The sequence below is a fragment of the Triplophysa rosa genome, linkage group LG7 (assembly GCF_024868665.1).
Source record: "Triplophysa rosa linkage group LG7, Trosa_1v2, whole genome shotgun sequence".
Lineage (NCBI taxonomy): Eukaryota > Metazoa > Chordata > Actinopteri > Cypriniformes > Nemacheilidae > Triplophysa > Triplophysa rosa.
Window position 1 is genome coordinate 19,512,059 of NC_079896.1, and position 23,719 is coordinate 19,535,777.

The 23,719-nt window shown below is 37.0% G+C and overlaps 3 protein-coding genes across 4 annotated transcripts; 1 reads left to right on the forward strand and 2 right to left on the reverse strand.

Moving 5' to 3' along the window:
- Positions 1 to 4,933: 4,933 nt before the first annotated feature.
- LOC130557292 (protein FAM200C-like) lies at positions 4,934 to 6,742 on the reverse strand. The gene has a single exon (XM_057338953.1). The coding sequence runs from the start codon at positions 6,740 to 6,742 to the stop codon at positions 4,934 to 4,936; it is 1,809 nt and encodes a 602-aa protein (XP_057194936.1).
- Positions 6,743 to 7,724: 982 nt separating this feature from the next.
- Positions 7,725 to 13,709, reverse strand: tefm (transcription elongation factor, mitochondrial). 2 transcript variants are annotated; one of them, XM_057337968.1, is made up of 4 exons: positions 13,600 to 13,709; positions 12,521 to 12,987; positions 12,289 to 12,438; positions 7,725 to 8,873 (listed from the first exon to the last, which is right to left on the reverse strand). In XM_057337968.1, the coding sequence occupies exons 1-4, from the start codon at positions 13,640 to 13,642 to the stop codon at positions 8,448 to 8,450; spliced, it is 1,086 nt and encodes a 361-aa protein (XP_057193951.1). In that variant the 5' UTR covers positions 13,643 to 13,709; the 3' UTR covers positions 7,725 to 8,447. The 2 variants fall into 2 exon arrangements, with proteins under 2 accessions (XP_057193951.1, XP_057193952.1); XM_057337969.1 differs by having other exon boundaries at positions 13,537 to 13,640.
- Positions 13,710 to 15,620: 1,911 nt separating this feature from the next.
- Positions 15,621 to 23,124, forward strand: psmd12 (proteasome 26S subunit, non-ATPase 12). The gene is made up of 11 exons (XM_057338844.1): positions 15,621 to 15,822; positions 16,120 to 16,179; positions 16,271 to 16,399; positions 16,491 to 16,598; positions 16,725 to 16,829; positions 17,061 to 17,210; positions 17,312 to 17,446; positions 17,589 to 17,701; positions 19,167 to 19,341; positions 21,836 to 21,913; positions 22,493 to 23,124. The coding sequence occupies exons 1-11, from the start codon at positions 15,715 to 15,717 to the stop codon at positions 22,700 to 22,702; spliced, it is 1,371 nt and encodes a 456-aa protein (XP_057194827.1). The 5' UTR covers positions 15,621 to 15,714; the 3' UTR covers positions 22,703 to 23,124.
- The last annotated feature ends 595 nt before the right edge of the window (positions 23,125 to 23,719 follow it).

The window sequence follows — 23,719 nt, forward strand, 5'->3', positions numbered from 1 at the left end:
TCAATAGTTGAAACTTGTTTTTGTCACAGAAACTTGTTTGTTCACTTGTTTTTGACCAAAGACACCTGGGAACTTTCCACTAGCCATTGTTTAGCTGAAGATGTGGATATGATCCATCAAATTTTTGATAGCTCCATATGGTGTGACCATTCTATGCAAATCTTTACCATTGTGTAAATTTATTTTAAAAATTAGGTAATCTTCAGCGTACCACAATTAGATACGTATCATGTCGCCTGATATCTATTTGTGGTGGATAAAAGATGATTGGTCTAAGAAAATAAGAGATAATGGGAAATTTCATGATTGGTTCTAGAAAGGACCACCTTTTAAACGTTTTACTATAAATATGGGCTGGAAAACACTTGGTTTTCAGATTACTTGGAACATCTCTCTTTGTTTGACTCGAGCAAATAAAGTTAAGTCTTTGACACCTGGACCTTCTTTGTCTGAGAGATTTTTTGAGCTGCAAGATCGTTTTTTCCCCACTTCAGAACCTGATGTTTCAAATATGGTAAGAGGCATTACATTTCCGTCACACGCTTGCAGTATTTGACCAATCATTACACACCTGTTAACTGGCCAAACATAGCACACCTCGCTTTACAGAGCGTTGAGCTTTGTATCCGCACGTTTCAGAGAGGCGGGACAAAGAGGAGATACAAACATGCACGGTATGTGGAAAATACAGGGTTTTTGAACCTTAAATCATGTATACACTTTGCATTACATCTAAAACAAATGATAATATTTGTTTTAGCCATGTCATGTGACCCCTTTAAGATAAGCCTTGTCTATGAAACCAGGCCTAAGCATAAAAAATAAGAGATTAAATAAAACATAAAATGTATGTCTGTCCTTTTCACTGTACTCACTCACACACACGTACATTGTTTTTAAGAAATTCTATCATCCCCTTCTCTTAGTTATACTGTACAAGAGAACATTTGATCACATAATACGATTATATGTCAAAGGTGAATAAAAGCTAGCAAACTCTCGTGATCATTACTAAAAACATCTCTTTGCAAACCTTTATTAAAATTATTTTACATGCCTTTCAAAACGGACTGGTCATATTTTCTCTTTCATAACATGTACCAGCATCAGTTAAGGAGGCATGTCTAACCTTAATGATTTGTCTAACCACCACTGTCTATCTGACAAATCAAATAAAAATAGTAATTTATAGTAATGTGTACAAGAGCAAGGTGGAAACACCCCTGACACTACAATTGAAGATATTTTTAGAAAAAGCATAACATCAGGTTTGATCAAAGACCAAAACAAATATAGAGTACACATTGTTAACTTTTAAAAATTCAACATAGCTTCACAGAGTGGTGTACAGTTTGACTCGTCTTTGACCTAAATTAGTCTAATTAGTCTATCAAAACAGCTCCTGTTCTTTAACTGTAAACATCCTTGCAGAGTTTGCAAAGTCTTGATAGTTGTCTCACTGCAGACCAGTCTCGTAATCGGAAAAAGAGCAACTTATTCGTCTTATCCCGTCTGCAGGTGGTTGTTGCCATGCAGCATCCTTCAACCAGTGTTGGGAGTAACCACTGATCTATAAATGACTGGATTGCGCCTAGAACGCTAAACCAACGACAGGAGGTGAAACCACCGGAAGCGATCGCGCTGCCATCTTGTAACATCACGGCAAACCAATGTCAGGCTTGGATTCGCCATGCCAGGAGATTTTTCCCTAGATGTCTAGCTAATGAAAACATCCAGTGCGACGTGGATGAGAACATGTGGCCAAATCCACAACAAAGGCTTGATGAAAACATAGACGTCCATATCCAGATGACATTTTCCTCTTGTGTAGTTTTGCTTTTGAACATTTTTGCTTGCTATTTTTATTGCTTTCAAAAATTCCATTTCTGGAAAATTTTTTTTGATTGTTTCATTACTGTAATAAACTACATTTTTGTTCAATGACTCCACTGTGTGTACTACTCTTGTCTATTTCTATTGCATTGTAAGTACTTGTAAACCATAATGGAACCTATATAATATATTTTATACAACTATATTTAATGATTGTACTAACAACTACACAATGAAACTATGGAGTTCTTGTATGTGGATGATCTAAAGTAATGTTCGTATGATATTTCATAATAAATGAGTTATTTGAACAGTTATTCTGTAAAATTAAGGCTTATTTAAAGATACGAATGCAATGTGCAAAGTTTTGAACACTGGATAACCTGTGTTAAAAGTAATGACTTTTCAGAGTTTTGTGTCTATAGTTTTGAAAAATGACATCAAGGCTCTGAAATTGGTGACAAAATGATTGTAAGACAGCTCGAGAGGTCTCTCAAGTGCTTAGGAGTTGCCACTTGTGATGGTGCTGATGAGACAGAGACATGTGGTGGACAGAGGGGTTGGCCAATGGAACCGTATCATTCCACATTATACACGCAAAAATTCGGTACTCCCAAGGCATTTATTAATGAAACAACATCTACACATCATTTTTCATAAACAAATTTATACATTTAACAAACTTTGTGTGCAGTCCTTACATGTCATTAATGCTGCGTGCATTCGAGTTATGCTCTTATCGATCATCAGTAGCCTACTGTTGCGGATCCCCAAAACTCAGTCATTGTAATCAGTAATTGTTTTTTTAGAGGGTGATGGAGCTGGAAGCTGATGAAAACCATCACAAATTCATATTTGCGTTCTCGTTATGCAGTATTGTTCGGGTATGTGTGCTTTCACACGCAAGAAAAGATTTATACCGAAAATAACAAAAATACTGGACTAAAGCAAATAAAAACAAATTTCAGCATCTGTTTAATATGGGTAATTAAGAAATGGTGGAAACGTGTTTATCTTTCATTTCCTATGTCTATATCATAATGTATTCTCTTGAAAAGTCTTTGTCATGCGTGTTGAATATTTTAGGAATTTCACCATTTAACGTGAATGTATCAGAGAATATTCTTAAATAAGGAAACCTATTCAGTGATTGGTCCATGCAAATGTCGTCATCCAAAATCCTGTTTGCGGCACAGCAAAGTGTCGTAAATCATCTCTAAGCCTGACACTTAAGATTTAGTCCTTGTTAGGTTTTAGTTCCCCACACGAATAAATATAGCCTATTGTATGCAAGGCTGTCAGGGATTGCATGGACAGAGAACCCAGGCGCAGACAGAAGCGGGTGGAAACAAAGATTTTAATAATTAACACAAAGCAAAGACCCACGAGGGGGTAAAACAACACTGACAGGGATATATTAACCAACAGACTTGACAGGAACAATAAACTAGACTGACTACTAAACTAATAAAACACTTGACATACACTAGACTTAGATTTGACTGAGGCGCAAGATAGACACAATGTCTTTTTACACGGCACGAATAGCAAAACGAACAAGCGCAGTACAGCAAACACAAGGGCATTAAATAGGGAAACTAACAAGTGATAATAACAATGGGCAGATGTGGGGAATCTGACACTGGCGGGAAGCTAACGAGGAAATGAGGGGGCGGGGTCAGGAGATGAGACAGGAGAACACATGGCACGCCAAAACAAACAATGCCATGTGTCTCACACAAAACACGTGGGGCTGTCATAACCCTGCTACAAGACTAGAAAAGCATGGCAAGGTGAGGCAGGATCATGACACAAGGCCATATAGAGAAGGGGGCCAACATTCGTTGTCATGTTGTTTGTTAGGATATAAACAGACCCTACACATTCTTCTTCCATATACAGTACTAGTTTCTATACCTTATTTGGTTATAACAGGTGTCTTATTGTGCACAATATAAAGCCGTGTCTTCCCGAGAATAAATGAGCTCAAAGCTTGATGCTACCTCTATGCGTCTTGTCTTTGTTTTCCCAGATCTGAAGAATTCTCTCACAACATCCAACCTATTATGATTCGATTTAAAGGGTGATCCAAAACAGAAAGAAGCTTAGTGTTCGCAAGGAACCTGAAGTTTAACAGTCCTAACCTTCACTTACATTACTTGCGAGTAATTCTCAGACACTTGATAAATACGGTCCCTGTAAGGAAAATGAATGTAACTCACTCTATATCTAATAAGACAGGAAAATTCCCGACTTTAAATAATTAACCTTTTACATGCTTAAGACATTTGCATCGTAAAAATGTATTGTGGTACTTTAGATATAAAAGGGGGGACTGGTAAGTTAGTGTTTTATCATTAATATGTGATAACTCCCTATTAATTTAACGTTTGGGCATACCAACATGACGGCGTGGTAGCGTCAGTGTAATGACGTCATGAGCAATCCAGTCATTTATATTTATCAGTGGGAGTAACGCATTACAAAAGTAATGCCATTATAGAAACATATTAGTTTTTGCTGTAAAGCAGTAATATAACTCATTACTTATAAAATGTAGGTAAAATTTACAGTTACAATCTCAGTAAAGCATGTTTTTTTTTAGAATTAAAAAAATAGGAATCGAACCGGCAACCTTCTTGGTCATGAGTCCGACTCTCTAACCATTAGGCCACGACTGCCCCATTTGGTTTGTCATTGTAGTGATTGTACCAGGCTCTCCTGTTTTTGCCAAGTGGTTGATGTCCTTAGGGCAACATCATGTTGACCCTGGGACAACATTTAAATCAACCAATCAGTTTTCAGAAATAAGTTTAGTTATTGTAAGTTTAATCTTCCGACCAGGATTAGGTGCTTCTAGACCAGTGGTTCTTAACCTTGTTGGAGGTACTGAACCCCACCAGTTTCATATGCGCATTCACCGAACCCTTCTTAATTGGAAAAATAAAATATGATTTTTTTCAAATTCAAAACATAGGTATATATTTTACTGGTGCACAAAATGAACCGTGCATCAACATCACTGTGTTCATAGAACAAAACCATTAAAACATGATTTTCACACAAAAACAAAAACATAATAATGAATATTTACTGCAAATCAGTGTGACTTCTGCTGTTGCCTTTCAGAGACCAGTTCAGAAATGCGCGGCTTCACCTTGGCAAGTGCCACTCTCATGTCATTTTCGCAACAAAGTCTGTTCCTTTTCTTCGTTTTTATGTCCAGCATCCTCGAAAAGGATTGCTCGCAAAGATATGTTGTAACAAACGGTATGAAAATCTCCAGAGCTTTCTTAGCAATAACAGGGTACGTTACCATTTGCTGACACCAAAACGTTGAGAGCGTTGTTGTTCTGAAGAGTTGCTGTTGAACCTGGCTCTGCTGAATTTCAATGATTTCATCGAGGTATTCATCATTGACATCTGTTGTCTCAACACTAAACGTGAACGGCTGTCTCACCCATGCTGGATATGACTCTCTTGTAGGGAAGTATCCGTCGAGAGACTTTGCAAGCTCATCTAAGTGCGTGGCAATTGCTTGCTTCAGTTCCGCGGGCACAGAAATGTCTCCGATTCCAGATACATCTTCGATCTTACTTACACAGTCGTCTAGCAGGGGAAAGTTTGCGAAGTTATCGTTCTCTGTTCGTCGTTTCCATAACGGTAGCTTTTTTTGAAAAGCCTTCAGGTTTTCTTCCGCTTCGATGATGTTGACTCCACCGCCCTGCATCTGTTGATTGAGATGATTGAGAGCTGCGAAGATATCAGCCATGTACGCTAAAATGAGAATGAACTCAGAATTTTTGAAGCAATCTGCATGACAATGTTGGTGCTCTTGCAAAAACAGGGCTAATTCCACACGCACGGCAAAAACACGATTCAGCACCTGTCCCCGGGATAACCACCGAACGTTAGAATGGTACAGAAGTACCTCGAATTCAGAGCCCATTTCTTTACACAGCTCACTGAAGATGCGGTGCCTCAGAGCACTATTTCGCACATAGTTCACGCATTCCACTACAATTTTTAATACTTCTGCCAGTTTTGGAGGCAAGGTTTTTGTTGCCAACGCATGCCTGTGCAGAATACAATGCGTAACAATGATGTGTGGTGCATCGGCTTTCACTAGCGCACCAAAACCAGACTTTCTTCCCAGCATGACTGGAGCTCCGTCCGAACAAACTGCAGAAACCATATCCCACGAAAGATTGTTGTCTTTGAAGAAGTCATCTACAAGTTTCTTCACATCGGCTGCCTTAGTTGTTGTTGTAAGAGGCTTACAAAATAAAAAATCTTCCTTTATCACGTCGTCTTTCACATAGCGCACGAATACAGCAAGCTGGCTTAGATTGGAAACGTCTGTGGTCTCGTCGAGTTGAAGGCTGAATTTTGCCGGGCTTGAAATCAGATCTGCAACTACTTGAGCCAAGATGTCTTTGCTCATGTCCTCTATTCTGTCGCTGATGGTGTCATTTGAAAGAGGAATTTGGGATAACTTAACTTCAGCCGCTTTTCCCAGCATGATATTCGCCATCTTCAACACAGCTGGTTTTATGAGTGTTTCACCAATGGTGTGTGGTTTGCCCTGCTTTGCGATCAGGTAAGCAACTTTGTACGATGCTTTGAGGATCGGTTTGTTGATGGGTACAAAGCCGAGAACAGGCAGAGTAGCCTTTTCATCGAATCTGGCTCTCTGCACCTTGAATTCAGCGAGCGTTGTGTTCTTGTATTTTCCATCTCCATGCAGCTTAAGGAAGTGTTCTCTCAGTTTTGACGGTGCTAGACTAGAATTGCTTAACTTGGCATTGCAAATCATGCAGTTAGGACGCTGACTCCCATCACGTTCCGTTATACATGTGAATCCATATTGTACATATTCGTCCGACCACTTTCTTTTTTTGCTCGACATAGTTAGTATGAAGGGATTAAAATATTAAGAAAGAAATCACACAACATACCATCACGACAGTCACAAGTCGACTACTGGGCGCACCAAATTCCCTGCAGCACAGATAGGCCAAGCGATGTTGCGTGATCACCTGCAGCCAATGATGGCCAAGCGGGGCGTGTCATCACGAATCATATGAGTCGGGTGTGTGTCTTGACCTCCGCCGAACCCCTGAGACTGACTCACCGTACCCCTGGGGTTCGATCGAACCCAGGTTAAAAACCACTGTTCTAGACCATTGTTTTTCACTTATCATTTCCCTCTGATTTTAGGGGTAAGTTATGGTTGGGGTTTGGTGTGGGTTTAGGTTTTATTTATAAAAATGTTGTCCTTAGGTCAACAAAATATGTTGCCCTGAGGACATCAACCACTTGGCAAAATCATGTCAAGCGATTGTACCATATTAAAACTTTGTATTTGCTAGAGGAGTTTTTTATTTGAGTGCAGTTTTGCAGATACAATAAGGTTTTGCATAATTGTTAAAGAATTGTTACATTTGATATTGCATAAACTTGAAGAATAATATATTGACTTTTGTTATTGTTAAAACTATTTGTTGTCAGATTTTGCCATTTTACTGTCAGCATTTTTTTATCACTTTATTGACTTAAAGTTTTTAAATTAAGATGCAATCAATTCTTTAGAAACACAAATATTTGTGTTATAATTTATGACAATTTATAATTGTCATTTCAGTGCATCACTAGAGTTAATAAAATAAAACTGCAAAATAACTAATAAACATTAAACCATGTGGTTTACAACTCTTAAAACTCAAAGTTGATCAAACACTGTGTTTAGATGTAAAATTTCTTCAAACAGAAATTTCTTGTTATTCTGCGGAACTGTCTTTGGTCCAGTGAAGTAGTCAGCCCTATAACTGGAACTATACTGCAAAAATATGTAGAATCCATATGTTTGTTTATCTATGACATACAACAACAGCATAAATTACTCACATCTTGCTTAGTACAGTTTACCCAAAGGTATATATTTATTGAGTCTTAGGCACATTACTTAGGCACCCAGCTCACAGTCTTCTGGTATTTTTCAATTTACTTTTTGAAATTGGTGGTTCCTCAGCTCCCATGGTATAGAAGTGTTCATTTGAGAATGCTCAAAGTAGTAAACCATTAGGTTTTTTAATTAATATTATAACATAATTTAGCATATTATATAGTTTGGAAGTCAGTTATTTTGGATTTAGATGCAAGTGTAGTGCCACAAGGGCTAACTTAGGATATCCTCTTATTACTTTTATGGAGCTTCAACATTTAATGAGTCGTGTATAAGATAAAATGACATCATTTTAATATAAAATTATTTGTTTGTGTTCCACTATTTCTTTAATAACTTAACCTTTATGTGAAGTGTAATAAATATTCTCTTACATGTTGCATTGCACATGCAGCTGGGCATCATTCCATGCCTTACACCGTGTCTACACCGGACGCGAAAAAAGAACGCATTAGAACCCATTATAATTTCAAATTTTGTCCACACCGGATGTGGCACAGCGACAATCCCATTATAACGAGCCGTGTAGTCATGTCACGTTGCGCCGGTTGCGTCCGGTGTAGACACACTGTTAATGAAAAGGATAAGTTGATCAAGTGCGTAATATTTCCATTTATACAACAAATAAGCAAAAGTCATTCATAGCGGTTTACTCCCGCAGAAGTTCAAAAAATGCAACAGCCTGCAGAAGAGTATCACACAGTTCTTCCCCTCTGTTCTTGCTGCTCATCTGAAAGGAGTTTCTGTGCTTTACCACCAAATTGTGGGGAAAAACTACTCGTGGCTCTTGCTTCATTACAGACTCTGTCATCATCTTCCTTACGGTCTCAGCTCCACTTGCCCGACTGTCCCCCACCATCAGGTCAAAATGCCGACCCACAGCTGTACGCATCATGTTAAGTACTTTGGGGGATCTTCCTGGTTCCCTCACTGGGGTAAGCAAAGCAAAAAGCATGGCCTCAACTGTCCGAAGGTGAGCCATGACCGGAAAAAGGGATGTGTTCTGTGGAGAGATACTTGGCTTCTCTACCACAAAGAAGTCAGCGGCAGGAAATTTTGAAATAACAGCAGAGATCTAGGATTGAGAAACGATATGCATTTAAATTGTTTAAAATATGCATTTTAGTTTACATACAATTAACTTACTATTAAACAGACACACACACCACCATCAGGGTTAAAAGTGATTTTTTTTATCAAAATCAATTTGTATCCAATGAGCAGAATAGACAAGAATGTGTAGCTCCTATTAGTTAAAACACAATAAAAAGTCAGTCTAAAAGAAAATGATCACACATTTTTTTTAATAAAAATGTGATCAATTAAAACAGCAACAAAAATACTGAAGAAAAAGTACTCTTAACACTTCTTTACATTGCTCATACTACGCCAAAGTGGTCTAAATTGCCACGTGACAGTGATATTAGTGTTAAAGGTGCAGTGAACTAGGACCACAATTTTAAACCAAGCTTTTGTTATATAAGAAGGAATCGTATTCAAGCGAACATCCTGTAAGTGTCAGACCTGAAAACGCCCTTGTTACTGAAATAACAACTGTTATTGACACCAGGCTCAGCGAACGGCAGGTCCTGGAATGCACCCATCTATGATAGATGGGTTGAACACCGCCTCCACAGAAGAATATCAACGCCTACTTCTCGAGCCCGGCCCACTGGTTCGCGCATGACAGTACTGAACACAAGCTGCACGGAACCAGATAGAGCGAGTGTAAGCATCATGCCGTTAAAGATCGCAAAATATTGTGCAGTGCCTGGTTGTGGAAGAACACAGTCGCTGCATAACCTTCCCTCGGATTCCGACAGTAGGAATGCGTGGTTGAAGTTCATTTTTAAAGACGTTCCAGCTCACGTGGGGAAAACATTGAGCGTTTGTTCGCTTCATTTCAACGCGGATTCCTTGAAAAAGTCACAGGTCGACGCTTGGTTTTGTGGAGAGACTAAAATGTGCCGTCAATATTGGATCCGACAGGAATGGCGCAGCAATCTTATGTGAGTAAAACATATTTGTACTATGCATCACTATTGCTTTGTTAGAGATCGCTTGATATGCCCTGATAGTATTACCTGGGGACCTCTAGTCATTTGTAATAATTGTAATCGGCATCTCTGTGATTTGGCGGGCTCACATATCATTTTTCACATCTGGGAAATAAGTCCGTAGACTCCGTAATTTGAGTAAAATCACGTTATTCACAGTAAAATCTAACCAAATTCACAGAAGGCTCCAACTAAGTCAACTACGTAAGCTGCTATCCAATCATAGCAGTGGGTGTTTACTTCCAAGTCTTCCATGCGGCCCGCCCTTAAAAACAGAGCGTTTCTCCAGCCGGCCTCAAAACCAGGGTAGAAAATAGCCTATTACTTATTGATTTTGATGTTTTCGAATGTAAAAACCAAGCGAACGTCATAAGTAGACATCAGACAATAGTATAAAACAATAAAAACGGCCAGTTCACTGCACCTTTAACAGATGACTAAACAGGTGTATGAGTGGCCAGTGAGTGTTCGGGCAAATTTCAAAGTTTGTATCACTATGATGTCAGAAAATATGGTAAAAAAAGAATTGGGGTTGACAGCTTTCAAAAAGTACACTAATGCACCTAAAACCTGCATATTAGTACCTCAGAGGTACATATTGGTACTAAATGTATACTGTACTAATTGCTACATATTAGCGCCTTGTTGAAGGCTACTGGGTCAATCCATGTCAAATCAACCAAAGTTTTAATATTTCCCCGGCTCAATTTTTTCTCTTCTATTTTTACAGAAGCAAGATCAACATCAGCAGTGATGAAAGACAAAATATTCAATGCCATCGATGAATAGTTATGGAGTGTTTCAGAGATGAGGTATTTTTGTAGGCTAACCCAGAAGTAAGCGCCGCGCTGGTTCCCTGGACCGAAAGCCTATGCATTTTTACCATAGACTTTTGGAAGATCGCAAAAAATAAGATCTGTGATTAGCAAATGTTCATGATGTTTACACGTTTTGTCTATTAAGATAATCTTTACAGATTAACACAATATTTGTTATTTTTGAAACCTAAATACAGTCGCCAGAAGTAAAAAGCTAACACGAGGCTATAAACAGACTACACTATGTTCGCTCGATATCAACGTCACCACTACCAAGCCTCCGACAACTTTCTCAAACTTTATTAAAAACTTGTTCCCTGGTAAGTAATTACTCTGTGAATGAATCCCCAACAATGATCTTAGACATTTGAGCCCATGTTGCATTATTTGTGAGATTTATATGCGCGATGACGTCTAACGTCCCCGATAAAGGAAGTAGTCGGTTTTAGCATCTCGTTAGCAACCGCCATTTTAAAGACACAATAAAGGTTTTAAAAAAATCACAAGAGGGTTATAACTGGTGTGTTTTATGTCATTGATTAAAACTTGAAAATATTTTGAGGTTTTGTTAGCCACAGACCTTATTTCAGGAGATTTACCAAAACCCATTCAAAAAACCCATTGACTTTGGGGCGATTGAACCGGAAGTCTAAAAATGCTAACTCGCTTTCAGGGCTTGCATACAAAACTACGTCATCTCTGCGGTACTCAAAGTAATTAATTAATTTATAGAGGGAGGTAAAAATGAAAATTTTCAGCTAAAATTGAACCGGGGACCTTTGGTTGAGTTAACAGGGAATGACCCTTCTGTCCTAGTGACCTCTTTGATCCATTTTTTACCATTTATTTCAAACACTGTACAGCAGTGACCCGGAATGTGAAAAGGACGAAGAAATTAGAAAGGATTTGAACTCAGTGGTTAAAACTTCTTGCATAAATCCTTTTCCAGCAGTTGTTGCATGTTTTTGTATGTCAAATCATTGTTTAACAAGACACTTTAAATAATTGTATTTAATCCTCAGATTTAGATTTTTAACAGAAACATGGTTAAAGAAGAAAAAGCATTGCTAATTCTGTGCACTGTGTCCTCCTCATTTGGTAGTTGATCTGTGATCTACGATTAACCACTGTTAACCAGACAGTTTAAGTCTTTCTCTCCCTCTCAGTAAGTTTAGCAAAGCTCGCATATTTCTTAACTTAAAGTAGTGTTGTAGTGTTTAAGCTGCTAATTATTGCCACAGCAATACTGTTTTTGGAATATACTTGCAGAAATTTGCATTTATTTTAGCAGTTAGTTAAGCTTACAAGTTGTTAAGTTGTGTAATGCACTAAAGATTTCAATAGATTATTAGTGATTGACAGAACCTTGATATTTTTATTCTAGCCTATCATATACATACAGTATATTATAGCTAGAAAATATGTAAAAAGAAGATGATTAAATGTCACTGCTTGCTTACAAAATACAAGCAATACAATACAACAAAATGTGGTGGTGTAAAATTACCAATATTAATATTAACCAATATTTACCAAAAAACACACATTCTATTTTACATGTATTAGGGATGCAAATTTTCATAACTTCTACAAAAAAAAAACATTCTCAACTTACATCCTTCAAATAATCTGAGGCCATGTACGTCCCATTCATAAAACTCTTGCACTCTTCCTGCTGCCAGTCTAAAACAGTCTTTGCTCGATCCATATGTGCCCACGCGATTTTATTTGTTCCAAAAACAATAGATATAATAGAGCTTGCCTCCTGCAACACATAAGAGAACGAATCATTGCAAAAATTCTTCCATCATGGTGGTAAATGTGTTTGATTAGGCAGTTTTTCTTACTTTCAAAAGTGCTCTGTCAACTTCAGGTCTTATAAATTTAGCCAGGTGGATTTTTCCCTTTCTCCTGTCCTTCATATCATCTGATTTAAGTATTGAGTTAAAGACTACGACAGCACTCTTGTGCTTCAGTAAGGGCACATTGATGACACTTTCCAGACTGTCGAATGGTCCATGCCTACTTCTATAGCTGAGAATGTTGACAGCTTTTCTTCCTCTCAGCATTTTGACCTGTGCCAGTTCAGACTCTGTGGCAGTATTGAGGCGCTGAAGGATGACAGCACGCTGCTCTGCTGTATAACATGAGTCCAGAGGTTTGCCATCCTCCTGGCAAAATTCAGAGGAATCAGATCCATTCACAGTGTTGAAACCAGCGACCATGATTCCGCTTCTCCTGCAGCAGGTGCAGTGCAATAATCTGAGCTCATACTCAGGCAGGGATCTTGAAGTATTAAAGAACAGACCATGTCCTGCAATACAAATAAATGCACTTTTTACAAACTCTCCGACTACTGAAAATGATGCAAGGGATAATCCACAGCTAGCCGTGTGTTAAAGGGTTTAATGCACAACATGGAGGCCAAGAACCACCCAACGCGAAGCATTAAAATCCTTTAACGCACAGCTAGCTGTGGATTATCCCGCTTATACCATGGTCATTTGCAAAGTTAAATCTTTTATTGATGTTTATGGTGAAATTTTAGATCAAACAGGTGAAAATTACAGTGATTTTATTGGGTTTTAGGGTTTTAATGCACACCTTCCAGCCAATCAGAATCGAGTATTCAAAAAGACCATGGTATAAAAATATTTTATAACACACAAACCCGTTTTTTCCTATAAAATTCGTCAGTCGACTGTCCTGTAGAAACTAGGACTACTCGGTAATTATTCGTCTATTGTACCTAATATTTTAGCATACTTATTCATGCATGCATTTCTTTCACCAAACACCGGTTATGAAAATACAAAAAACACAGCCGGAGACCTAGAGGACACGGAATGAACCTATACTGTACCTTGTAAGACAAACTGCAGCGTTTACACATTATTAACTCGATACACTTGATACGTGATATTACCTTTGAGAACAAAAGATGTCGCAAGTCGCTTAGCAAGCCACATATCTGATAGCAAGTGCTTGATGTTTGTTACAGATATGCCCCATGCGTTTCCCTACTGTCCCTCATTATAATGGCTCGTCTGGGAACAGTGAAAATATACGTGGTTCCGCCATAGACAGAGAAAATTTGTCGTTTTCGGCTACTTAATAAATTAAAAAACAGTGTTTACTTATAATTTTATTTGAATGTTTTGGAATTATTGGGCATTATGGAACAAATGATGTCAACTGATGAACACGTTGCTCCTATGATTCCTTGTTAGATTTTGTTAGAATATGTCAGTTATACTTAATAATAATAAGTCCCTTATGTCAAACCTGAGTTTCTCTCTTTTTCAGAGCACAATAAGATATTTGAAGAACGTTTAAGAAGAACGTAAACTTATACATTGTTACATTTGAAATGTTTTGTTTTGAAAATTGTTTGGTCTCTTGAAAAATCAAACAAAGAAACAAACACAATCATGGTTATACAATACATAATCTTTTATCTTAAATTTTTTATTAATCTGGTAAACACATTTTTGACATCATATCAGTTCAACTTTCTTGAAAACAAGGACTAAAACCTATAAGAATATATTATTTCACTAACATTTTAATGTTTGCATCATCCTCCATCTAGTGTACAAATCAAATGTTAAAAGCTACACTGTTAAAAAACAGCATATGCTGGTAAGGTAGGTTTTGAAGCATGGTAGCTGGTTTAAGCATCTTAAACCAGCACATGACAAGCTTAAACCAGCACAAACCAGCTACCATGCTACAAAACCTAACCAGCATGCTGTTTTTTTTCAACAGGGTAATGCTCAAATGTTATAATCTAGGAGGAAAATACTCAAATGTGACAAGAAACGTGGGTCAGAGAGGGGAAAGGGAGAAGGTTATATCATTTCCAAAGTAAAGGTAAAGGGACAAGGGTGGGAGGTGGTTGCCAGAGATAAGAAATGGTGTTGGCAAGGTTAGGTATGGGACATTGATTAAACATGACACTTTAAGATGGAGGCACCAGACAGGATTGTGTGAGGGGTGTCAGGAAGAGTAGTCAGTAGAACACATCCTTTTGAGGGGTACAGGGTATGCAGCAAAGGGGTCATTCTCAAAAAACACTTGACTTTCTGATTTCAAAAAGTCAAAAAATGTAATTCAGTTTTCAAGCCTAAAAATTGATGATTAGTATTCACAGGCATGATTACATTGTTACCAATAATAATGGGTAACTTGAATCTTAATTATTTTATTTTACTTATTATTTGCATAGAGTTTTCTGTCATTGGTGTATCACCAGTGCCAATAACACCAGTGAAAAATTCCCATGAAAGGATAATATTCCAAAATGATGGCTAAGTCACCTCAAAACTAGCATGATGAGGCACACTAAAATCTATACATTATACCGATAAACATGTTTTTTCCAATAAAAATTCTTCATAATGAAACAAACCAAAGCAACACCAATGACGCTTTTAAAGAACCATACCAAAAACTGACATTTTAAACTAAATTTCTAACTTATATTAAGGAAAGGGACACTCACCATTTATTAGGCCCTATACTTGTGTTAACTTAATAAAAAATAAATTAAAATGAAATGTTTACACACCATACAAAAGAGTTAAACATAGGGAGAGGGATGTGTTTTTTCAAGTAGAAATAAAATTCAAATTAATTTAGAAGAAAATGTACAAAACTATAAAGACTTCAACAATCATCATTCTAAAAAGGCGCTGAGTTGTTTATTAATGGCTAAATCGGCTTGATTGTTTTCATTTGGAAGCTTTTTACATGCCTGTAAAGTGTAAGGACAGATTTGTGACCATATTTTGAAAATGACCCGAGAAGTGATGAGGAATAAAGAAAAAATCTGCTATTTGATTCACACTCCGTAGGTGGCGGTAACGTGCCATTGAATGGCTGCCAACGGCTTTTAAACAACAACAAAAAACGATCAGTGCTCCTGTCCAGTTGGTGGCGGTAATAAGTAGGTTTGTCAACTGGAAAAAGTCACACAAGGAGCTCGAGCGACCTGTTCGGATTTAGTTAGATTACATTCAACCGTTTATTTACGCTAAAAATGTCAGAGGACAGAGCTGAACGTTCCGATGGACGGATAGTGAAGATGGAGGTTGACTACACTGCTACTGTCGATCAGCGTCTGCCTGAGTGTGAGAAAATGGCCAAAGTAAGTGTGAATGAGCGGCTGAGTCATGCTGCAAGCTAAAGCTAACGCTCATGAAATTACCTTCGGATAACCATTGGACTACTTAATTTAATACATGAGAAAGTGTTCGGGTTGATAAAAAAAACAGTGTATCACATACATGTGAGTTGCATATTTAAATTTGTGTTATCATTTGAGACATACACAGAGAAACATTAAATGTCATGTCAAACAGCCGTACGTACAATTAGGTTTAATGACATATATAAACAGATAAAATTGAAACATTTCTGATGTTGTTTTTTTATTCATTTTCAGGAGGGCCGACTACAGGAGGCTGTTGAAAGTCTGTTGTCTTTAGAAAAGCAGACGAGAACTGTTAGTGCTTATCATAGTTGTCTTCTATGAAAGTTTTACTTTATTAGGTCTTCAAATGCTCTAATATGTTTGTGTTGTCACTGTTGTCCAGGCCTCAGATATGGTCTCCACTTCCAAAATTTTAGTGGCGATAGCTCGGATGTGCTATGAAGCCAAAGACTGGGATGCATTGAACGAAAACATCATGCTACTGTCTAAGAGGAGGAGCCAGCTTAAACAGGTCGAAAAACTAAATAACTGGTTAAAATATATGTCAAATTCATTATGCTGGTTAAAATAATGTAAAAGATTATCTTATTTTTCCTGGGCAGGCTGTTGCTAAAATGGTGCAGGAATGTTATACCTACGTTGATGCCGTGAGTGACCTGACAATCAAACTCCGACTCATCGACACACTGCGGACTGTCACTGCTGGAAAGGTCTACTGTTTTTAAATTATTTAAAATGATTTATGTACCATTTTTTCAGGACTTGAATTACTTCTCTTTGTTGTAAGGCTCAACCTTGTAGTTATGAGCTATTTATGCACGTCAATGATTTTGTAGATATATGTGGAAATTGAGCGTGCCAGGCTGACGAAAATACTGGCCCACATCAAAGAACAAAGTGGAGATGTGAAAGAGGCTGCATCCATTGTGCAGGAGCTGCAGGTACGTCTGATTCATTCAGCATATTAGACACATGCTGCACAGTTCTTTTTTATATGGCTAGTAGTAGTTATGATGTTGAATTAGAATATTGGAGCTGGGTGGTGATTTACTCCATTCAAGCGTGGATTAAGCCACTGGAACTGTTATCACATGAACGGGAGCTGAACATATTAGCTGACGTAGTCTAGATAATTAATGAAAAAGACTGGAAACTTTTCTATTTCCCGGAAGGTGGAGACGTATGGCTCTATGGAAAAAAAAGAGAAGGTGGAGTTCATTCTGGAGCAGATGAGATTGTGCATTGCTGTAAAGGATTATATCCGCACACAGATCATCAGCAAAAAGATTAACACCAAATTCTTCCAAGACGAAGGCACTGAGGTTCTCAATCTCTTACTAAGAAAACTCAATTAAGTTCAAAAAAGTTCTCAATTACTATATTTGTATGTTTTTTTTAATTTCCTGACTTGCTTTTTTTCAAGGAATTGAAGCTTAAATATTATAATTTGATGATTCAAGTTGACCAGCATGAGGGCTCCTATCTGTCCATATGCAAACACTACCTAGCCATTTATGACACTCCCAGTATCCTGGAAGACAGCCTCAAATGGCAGCAGGTATTTGACATCATAATCCTCAGTCCACATTCTGCTTTATGTGTAAATGTTAACCTTTTCTCCTGACCTTAGAACAAATAAACTGTCACTTCATTTTCCAATTAAGGTGTTTAAAACTAAAAAGACCTTGTGTGTGTTTTAGGCTCTGAAGAGTGTTGTGCTCTATGTGATTTTGGCTCCTTATGACAATGAACAGTCTGATCTAGTTCATAGAATCAGCACTGACAAGAAACTGGAGGAAATCCCTACATACAGGTAAATAAACTAAAGCACACTGACACACATTTCCTTTCGATTACCGGTCTCTCGACAGTGCTTCTTTTTGCAGATGCTATGTGAAACTCATTTTGACCAAAATACTGAATGCTTATTAAGGACAGTTCACCCAAAAATAAAAATTCTGTCAGCACTTGCTCATCCTCGAGGTGTTTCAAATCTGTATACGTTTATTTTTTCCGATGAACACAGAGAAAGATATTTGCAAGAATGCTTGCAACCGAACAATTCTTCACCACCAATGACTACCATTGTAGGAAAAACAAACTGGTGAAGAATTGTTCGGTTGCAAGCATTCTTCCAAATATCTACAATGGTAGTCAAAAACTACAATGGTAGTCAAAAGTTTGCATTATCATCTTTTGTGTTCAACAGAACAAAGAAATTTGTAAAGCATTTTTTCCTACTATGGTAGTCAATGGTGGCCAAGAACTGTTTGGTCACAAGCATTCTTCCAAATATCTTTGTCATTTTTGGGTGAACTGTTCCTTTAAATGACGCCAGTGCACAGCAAGCTTGCTATAGGGTGGAGTCTGCACTGCTTTGAGAGTATGCATTGTTGTCACGTTTTCACTGGAACATGCCCCCTCAGTCAGACTGAGTGGCAATAAATTCTGGCAAATGCAAAAACACGCAATTTTCTGCTGAAATTGAAAGCCGTTGGACTCGACAGAACCAGGGGTCCTTGGACATTGAAATGATGCACAGAATCCAGTTTCTGACATTTGTTTTGTACCTGATTTTAAGCCTGGGGAAATACACAAAGGAAAGTCTTCAGTTCACTTTTTTACTAGAAGATAAAACATAGTAATTCAACAAATTGAGTCTTAATAGAATGACATTGCGCTTATGAATCTTTACGGTGTTTTCCGTGTTAAACGGTCTTGCTGTCTATTAAATTAAGTTTAATATGAAATGCATCTGCTTAGTATGTTAACGATAATGGGAGATTTTCCCCCACACTGCCTATATCTAAAGTTAGAAAATGAGGCATCAAGATAAGATTTTTATATAAAAAACTACTGAAAGAGTAAAAAACGTGGGAGAAATATCAGCAGACCACATTTCATAGACTTTTATTTTATTATCACTTTATTTGGCAAGCTTGTTTTACAAACAGTTCAGTCACATAGTTTTCATCAGAGCATGTAATGTGTTATTTGAAATACAGTATGATAAAATATTTACGCTATGTATTATTTTCCATTGTCCGTTATTGATGAAAATCAAGATATATATTTCCTTCAAGAAACTTCTTGACGTCATAAATATCTTTCTGTGTTGTTAAGAGCTAGTTGGGGTGTTAGGGGATCATCGCTCCATTTACTTACTGTTCCATAGCCTTGGTTTTCTTCTGTGGCTTAAGAATTGCTGATCTATAAGTGTAATAATTCTACGATTCATTCCGGTATACAATAGTTTATCTTTTTGTTCTCCCTGACAGGGATCTCCTGAAGAAGTTTACCACTATGGAGCTAATGAGCTGGTCATGCGTTGTTAAGGATTATGGGAAGGAGTTGAGAGAGAGTTCTATGGAAACCCCTGACACTGATGTATTTACCTACTCAGAAGAGGGAGAGAAAAGATGGAAAAATCTGAAAAACAGAGTGGTAGAACATGTGAGTAATCTTTAAAGTGTATTGTGTCAGCAGTTATTCAGGAATGTGATTTTTCCGTATAAATACAGATTTACGTATTTTTTACCTCGTTGGGATTGCATAAATTCCATTTATTTTTATTCATGACGGGGGTTTTGAGGATGTGCGTGTCATCATCCAACTGGCCAACTGGGTCCTTTCTATGCTCTCTACGTCAATCACATGCTTGTTATAAATTCACAGAGCGACCACTTCATTAATTGAGAACATAATTTTCATAAGTTTTCTTTGTTAATGTTTCCAGATAGACTGTGAAAAAATAGATGCTAAATACAGCTGTTTTGGTGCTCAAAAAACATGTAACATGTACACGTTTTTAAATAAGTGGGGAACTGAACATCGTTTTGTAACGTATACAGAAAAGAGTCTGGGAGTTGGTTCGTCTACAGTGGTTCTCAACCTTTTTTGGGCCAGCGCCCCCTAATCGATTATCCAGGTCCCTTACCACCCCCCATCAAAAATAAATGGGCTAAACATTTTTTCTTAATAATTTGTGTCGGAATGATGTCTCTACTAAATACATCAATTTAAATGAACTGAAACCGCAACATGCAGCGTTTTGAATTACCTTTATTACATGTGGATTAAAGCTGACAGTGTTGTATGAATTACATAAAATGCGCTATCTAGTGGCTGTGTATGGAAATCTCTTGAGGCCACAGTATTCTTCACTTTTTGTGTTCAATTATTGTTTAATAATGAATTACTGCGGATGACAATACAATGAAAAGTAATGTAAAGTACTCAAGGGATGCCATTGTTAATGCCATCTTATTTGACACAAGATATTTGCACAAAGCATCAACCTATTTGATTAAACATAGTTAAGATCACTGTTGAACTATTAAAAATTTTGACTGATACACCAAAATTGCCAGTCAGAATAGGGTAATTATTATATATTTTTTTTCTGTGTGTTTTGATAAGTGAAAAATATTTTTGTGTTGTTTTTTTGTTGAGGGGAGGTTGGTGAGGTTGCGTGCAGTCTTCCTCCTTTTTTGTCGTTGGCTGATCACATGCCTGGTTGTTGCACAGTAGTTAATATTAATGTTAATATTAATATTAATGTTAATATTTTGAAGTTGTTGTCTTATTTGTATTTATTGCTATACATGTTAAATAATTTCAGTTTTTATTTATTTTCAGTTATTAATATTAGTTCCTCAGCTGAAACTTATTTTAGTTTATTGCAAAGGCAACATTTAAGGTTTTTCAAATAATTTTTAGGCAAAAACTTTATTTGATTTCAGTTAACAGAAGTGTTCTAATATTTTTTAGTTTTAGTGAACTATAGGGATGGGCGATATGGCCCTAAAACTTTATCACGATAATTCCTGGTATTTCTTGCGATAACGATTAAAATGACGATATATCCATAATGTCATCCACCGCTGTTTTTTGCGTCAAGTGATAGTAGCTGCATGTAGTCTAGACCCTCAGAAAAACAAATATTGTCAAAAAGTAAAACTTCACCCAAATCAAACAGCTCCTAAAATATACCTACAGTGTTTTTGTAAATATAAAATGTAATAGTGAGATTCGACTTCAAAAGGTTGTAGTAAAGAAAAGTTAAATGAACTAAAGCTCAATAAACACATCATGTCATACCTAAAACTGTATATATTCTATTGTTGGGTGGAAACAATCGATCGCATCACGCTGTCAATCACTCTCTCTTGAACTGTGTGAACCTTCTCTTCTCACAGCGACATACACTGAATCTGTCTATGACTCGCGCTACAGAAAGAGAACAGAGAAACGCGGATAAAAGAAATCTAATTAAATAATCCATGCTTTTATACGCTCATAAACGTATTTAAAATAACGTAACACAAACTCGCATGTGTACTGTATGTAAACAGGCAGCAGTGCTGTGCGCGCTGTGTCGCTATGAAAGCACATGTGGGCGCGAGCTGCGCACGGGACGCTCCGTTCATCCTGTATATAACAGGCAAGAAATCATACTAAACTATTTGCGCACGCGCGCATAACATCTAACGAATGTTTAAATAAATACTTTTAGCCAAACTAAATGTTGTGGTGTAACGCATTATGACTATCAACGAATACTTAACAAACGAATTAAATAAAACGAAAGTGAAACTAAACATTAACTCGGACGCATCTACAGTGCCAACCTAAACGAGATTTAGAGCTTTAGTGCAAACTCTTTCTCATCTTCACGTCCGCCCTCCGCTATACCCGTTTTCACTTCACATGTGAGCTGTGAATGGGTCTCACAAAGATATCTACAAAGAGAGGGGATGACGTCATCAACTAGAATTTATCGTTTATATCGCGGGAAGACTAATTCCTATCGTGTGGGGAATTTCTACCGGTATATCGCAAACGATATAATATCGCCCATCCCTAGTGAACTATATAATAACCGTGTATGTCATTTCAATTTACTTGCTGTATAATTAATTATAATTATCTGTCTGGTAATTTTCAGAACATAAGAATTATGGCAAAATATTACACAAGGATCACAATGGAGAGGATGGCGGGACTGCTTGACCTCTCTGTTGATGTAAGTTATGTCATTAAATATGCCATTCAATAATTTTGTTGTCTTTGAGATTAGTCTGGGAGATTTCTGTCAGTTACATGACAGAGCTGTGATTATAAAACATTGACAATTACACAGTTGAAAAAGTGTGATAAGCATCTGAATTAAATGTGACAAGACAAGAAGACAGTCCAAGCAAACAATACAGTAAATATACAAAAAGTTAGCAGTTTCCTTGCTTGCAAGGTATACACACGACAGGACCAGTAATGTGCAATCCCTAAACTTTTAAAACATTTTTTATTTATTTTCATAGTCTGCATTATTAAAAAAAATATGAAATCCCATTCAAAGCAATAGTGGAAAGTATAGATATAAGTTACATTACTGTGCATATAGGTTTTATGTTCTAATTTGCACAGTATTTCACTTCATATTTCATGCATTATTTATGCACAGACATTTTAAAATGTAGGGGTATTATAATGCCTTTTAATAGCTTTTAAATTATTAAATAAGTGGGATATTTAAAGGAAACGATAAAAATAAAATAATATGCACATAATTAATATGCATCTTTTTTGTTTGTACCGTTTGTAGGAGTCTGAGGAGTTCTTATCAAACCTGGTGGTCAATAAGACAATCTATGCGAAAGTGGACCGTCTGGCTGGTGTTATTAATTTTCAGCGGCCCAAAGACCCCAACAATCTTCTGAATGATTGGTCTCACAAACTAAACTCTCTCATGTCTCTTGTCAACAAAACTACTCATCTCATTGCCAAGGAAGAGATGATCCACAACCTCCAGTAAAGCTAGTCATGATATTATTTGTATAGTTTAGCTCAAATACTTTTTATTTTACCTTGAAACATCTGATTGTCAATTGTTAAACATTCATGTTCAAAACTTTGATTTTGTAACTGAATTACTTTTTGTATTCAAAAGAAACTGCTCCCAGTGGTTTCAGGTAAATGTTTTTGGCAATGAAGTGACTTGCAGTCTTTGTTTTATGTTCAAGAGATCTGGCTAGGTTGTTGTTACTGTCTAGAGAAACTACAGAAACTACTCACTTTAAGCCTGCGTGTATTTAAATCAGATTACAGTGTATTTTAATGACCCTCCTTCAGTAAACTTTTAAGATCTCTTACTTTAAAACATTGATAGAAAACATTTTGTTACTCACAGTATTATAGCAGAAGGCACATAAAAAGTTTTTTTTCCATTTGATCTAACTTCACAGATCTTTGGTCATTCAATGTAGGCAGTAGCTTTGGTGATGTCATTCCTAGTTTCAAACATTAATGCATATTAAAGCTCTTCATTGGAAGTTACTCCTGGTTCAATAAGGTTCAACAGTAATACACAAACAGTTTCCCAGGGTGTAATCAAAACACACTTAACCACTGTCCTTGCCCATCTCCCAAGAAACAATCACCCAAAAATATTTGATATTTGTAAGAAGGTCAGTAACCAAACAGATCTCATTGACTCCCATAGTATTTATTTTCCCTACTATGGCTGTAAATGGGGGATGAGATCTGTTTAAATCACTGACGTTTGACGTTTAAATGTTTTCAGGGATAAAAGACTGGGTTTTGCGACCAAATTAGCGATTGGATTCTTATTTATATGGATTCGATTCGATATCAATTAGTTGTCAGTACTCAGATTAGAATGCTAGTTTTGCAGACATGGAGCCCATATTTAAATATACACTCACCTAAAGGATTATTAGGAACACCATACTAATACGGTGTTTGACCCCCTTTCGCCTTCAGAACTGCCTTAATTCTACGTGGCATTGATTCAACAAGGTGCTGAAAGCAT

Coding starts and splice junctions, on each gene's coding strand:
- LOC130557292 (XM_057338953.1), bottom strand. CDS start 6,742: ATGTCGAGCAAAAAAAGAAAGTGGTCGGACGAATATGTACAATATGGA.
- tefm (XM_057337968.1), bottom strand. CDS start 13,642: ATGTGGCTTGCTAAGCGACTTGCGACATCTTTTGTTCTCAAAG. Junction 12,439..12,520: donor TTGACAGAGCACTTTTGAAA/GTAAGAAAAACT, acceptor TATGTGTTGCAG/GAGGCAAGCTCTATTATATC. Junction 8,874..12,288: donor CCTCAGATTATTTGAAGGAT/GTAAGTTGAGAA, acceptor TCTCAATCCTAG/ATCTCTGCTGTTATTTCAAA.
- psmd12 (XM_057338844.1), top strand. CDS start 15,715: ATGTCAGAGGACAGAGCTGAACGTTCCGATGGACGGATAGTGAAGATG. Junction 17,211..17,311: donor TCCAAGACGAAGGCACTGAG/GTTCTCAATCTC, acceptor CTTTTTTTCAAG/GAATTGAAGCTTAAATATTA. Junction 17,702..19,166: donor GAGGAAATCCCTACATACAG/GTAAATAAACTA, acceptor TCTCCCTGACAG/GGATCTCCTGAAGAAGTTTA.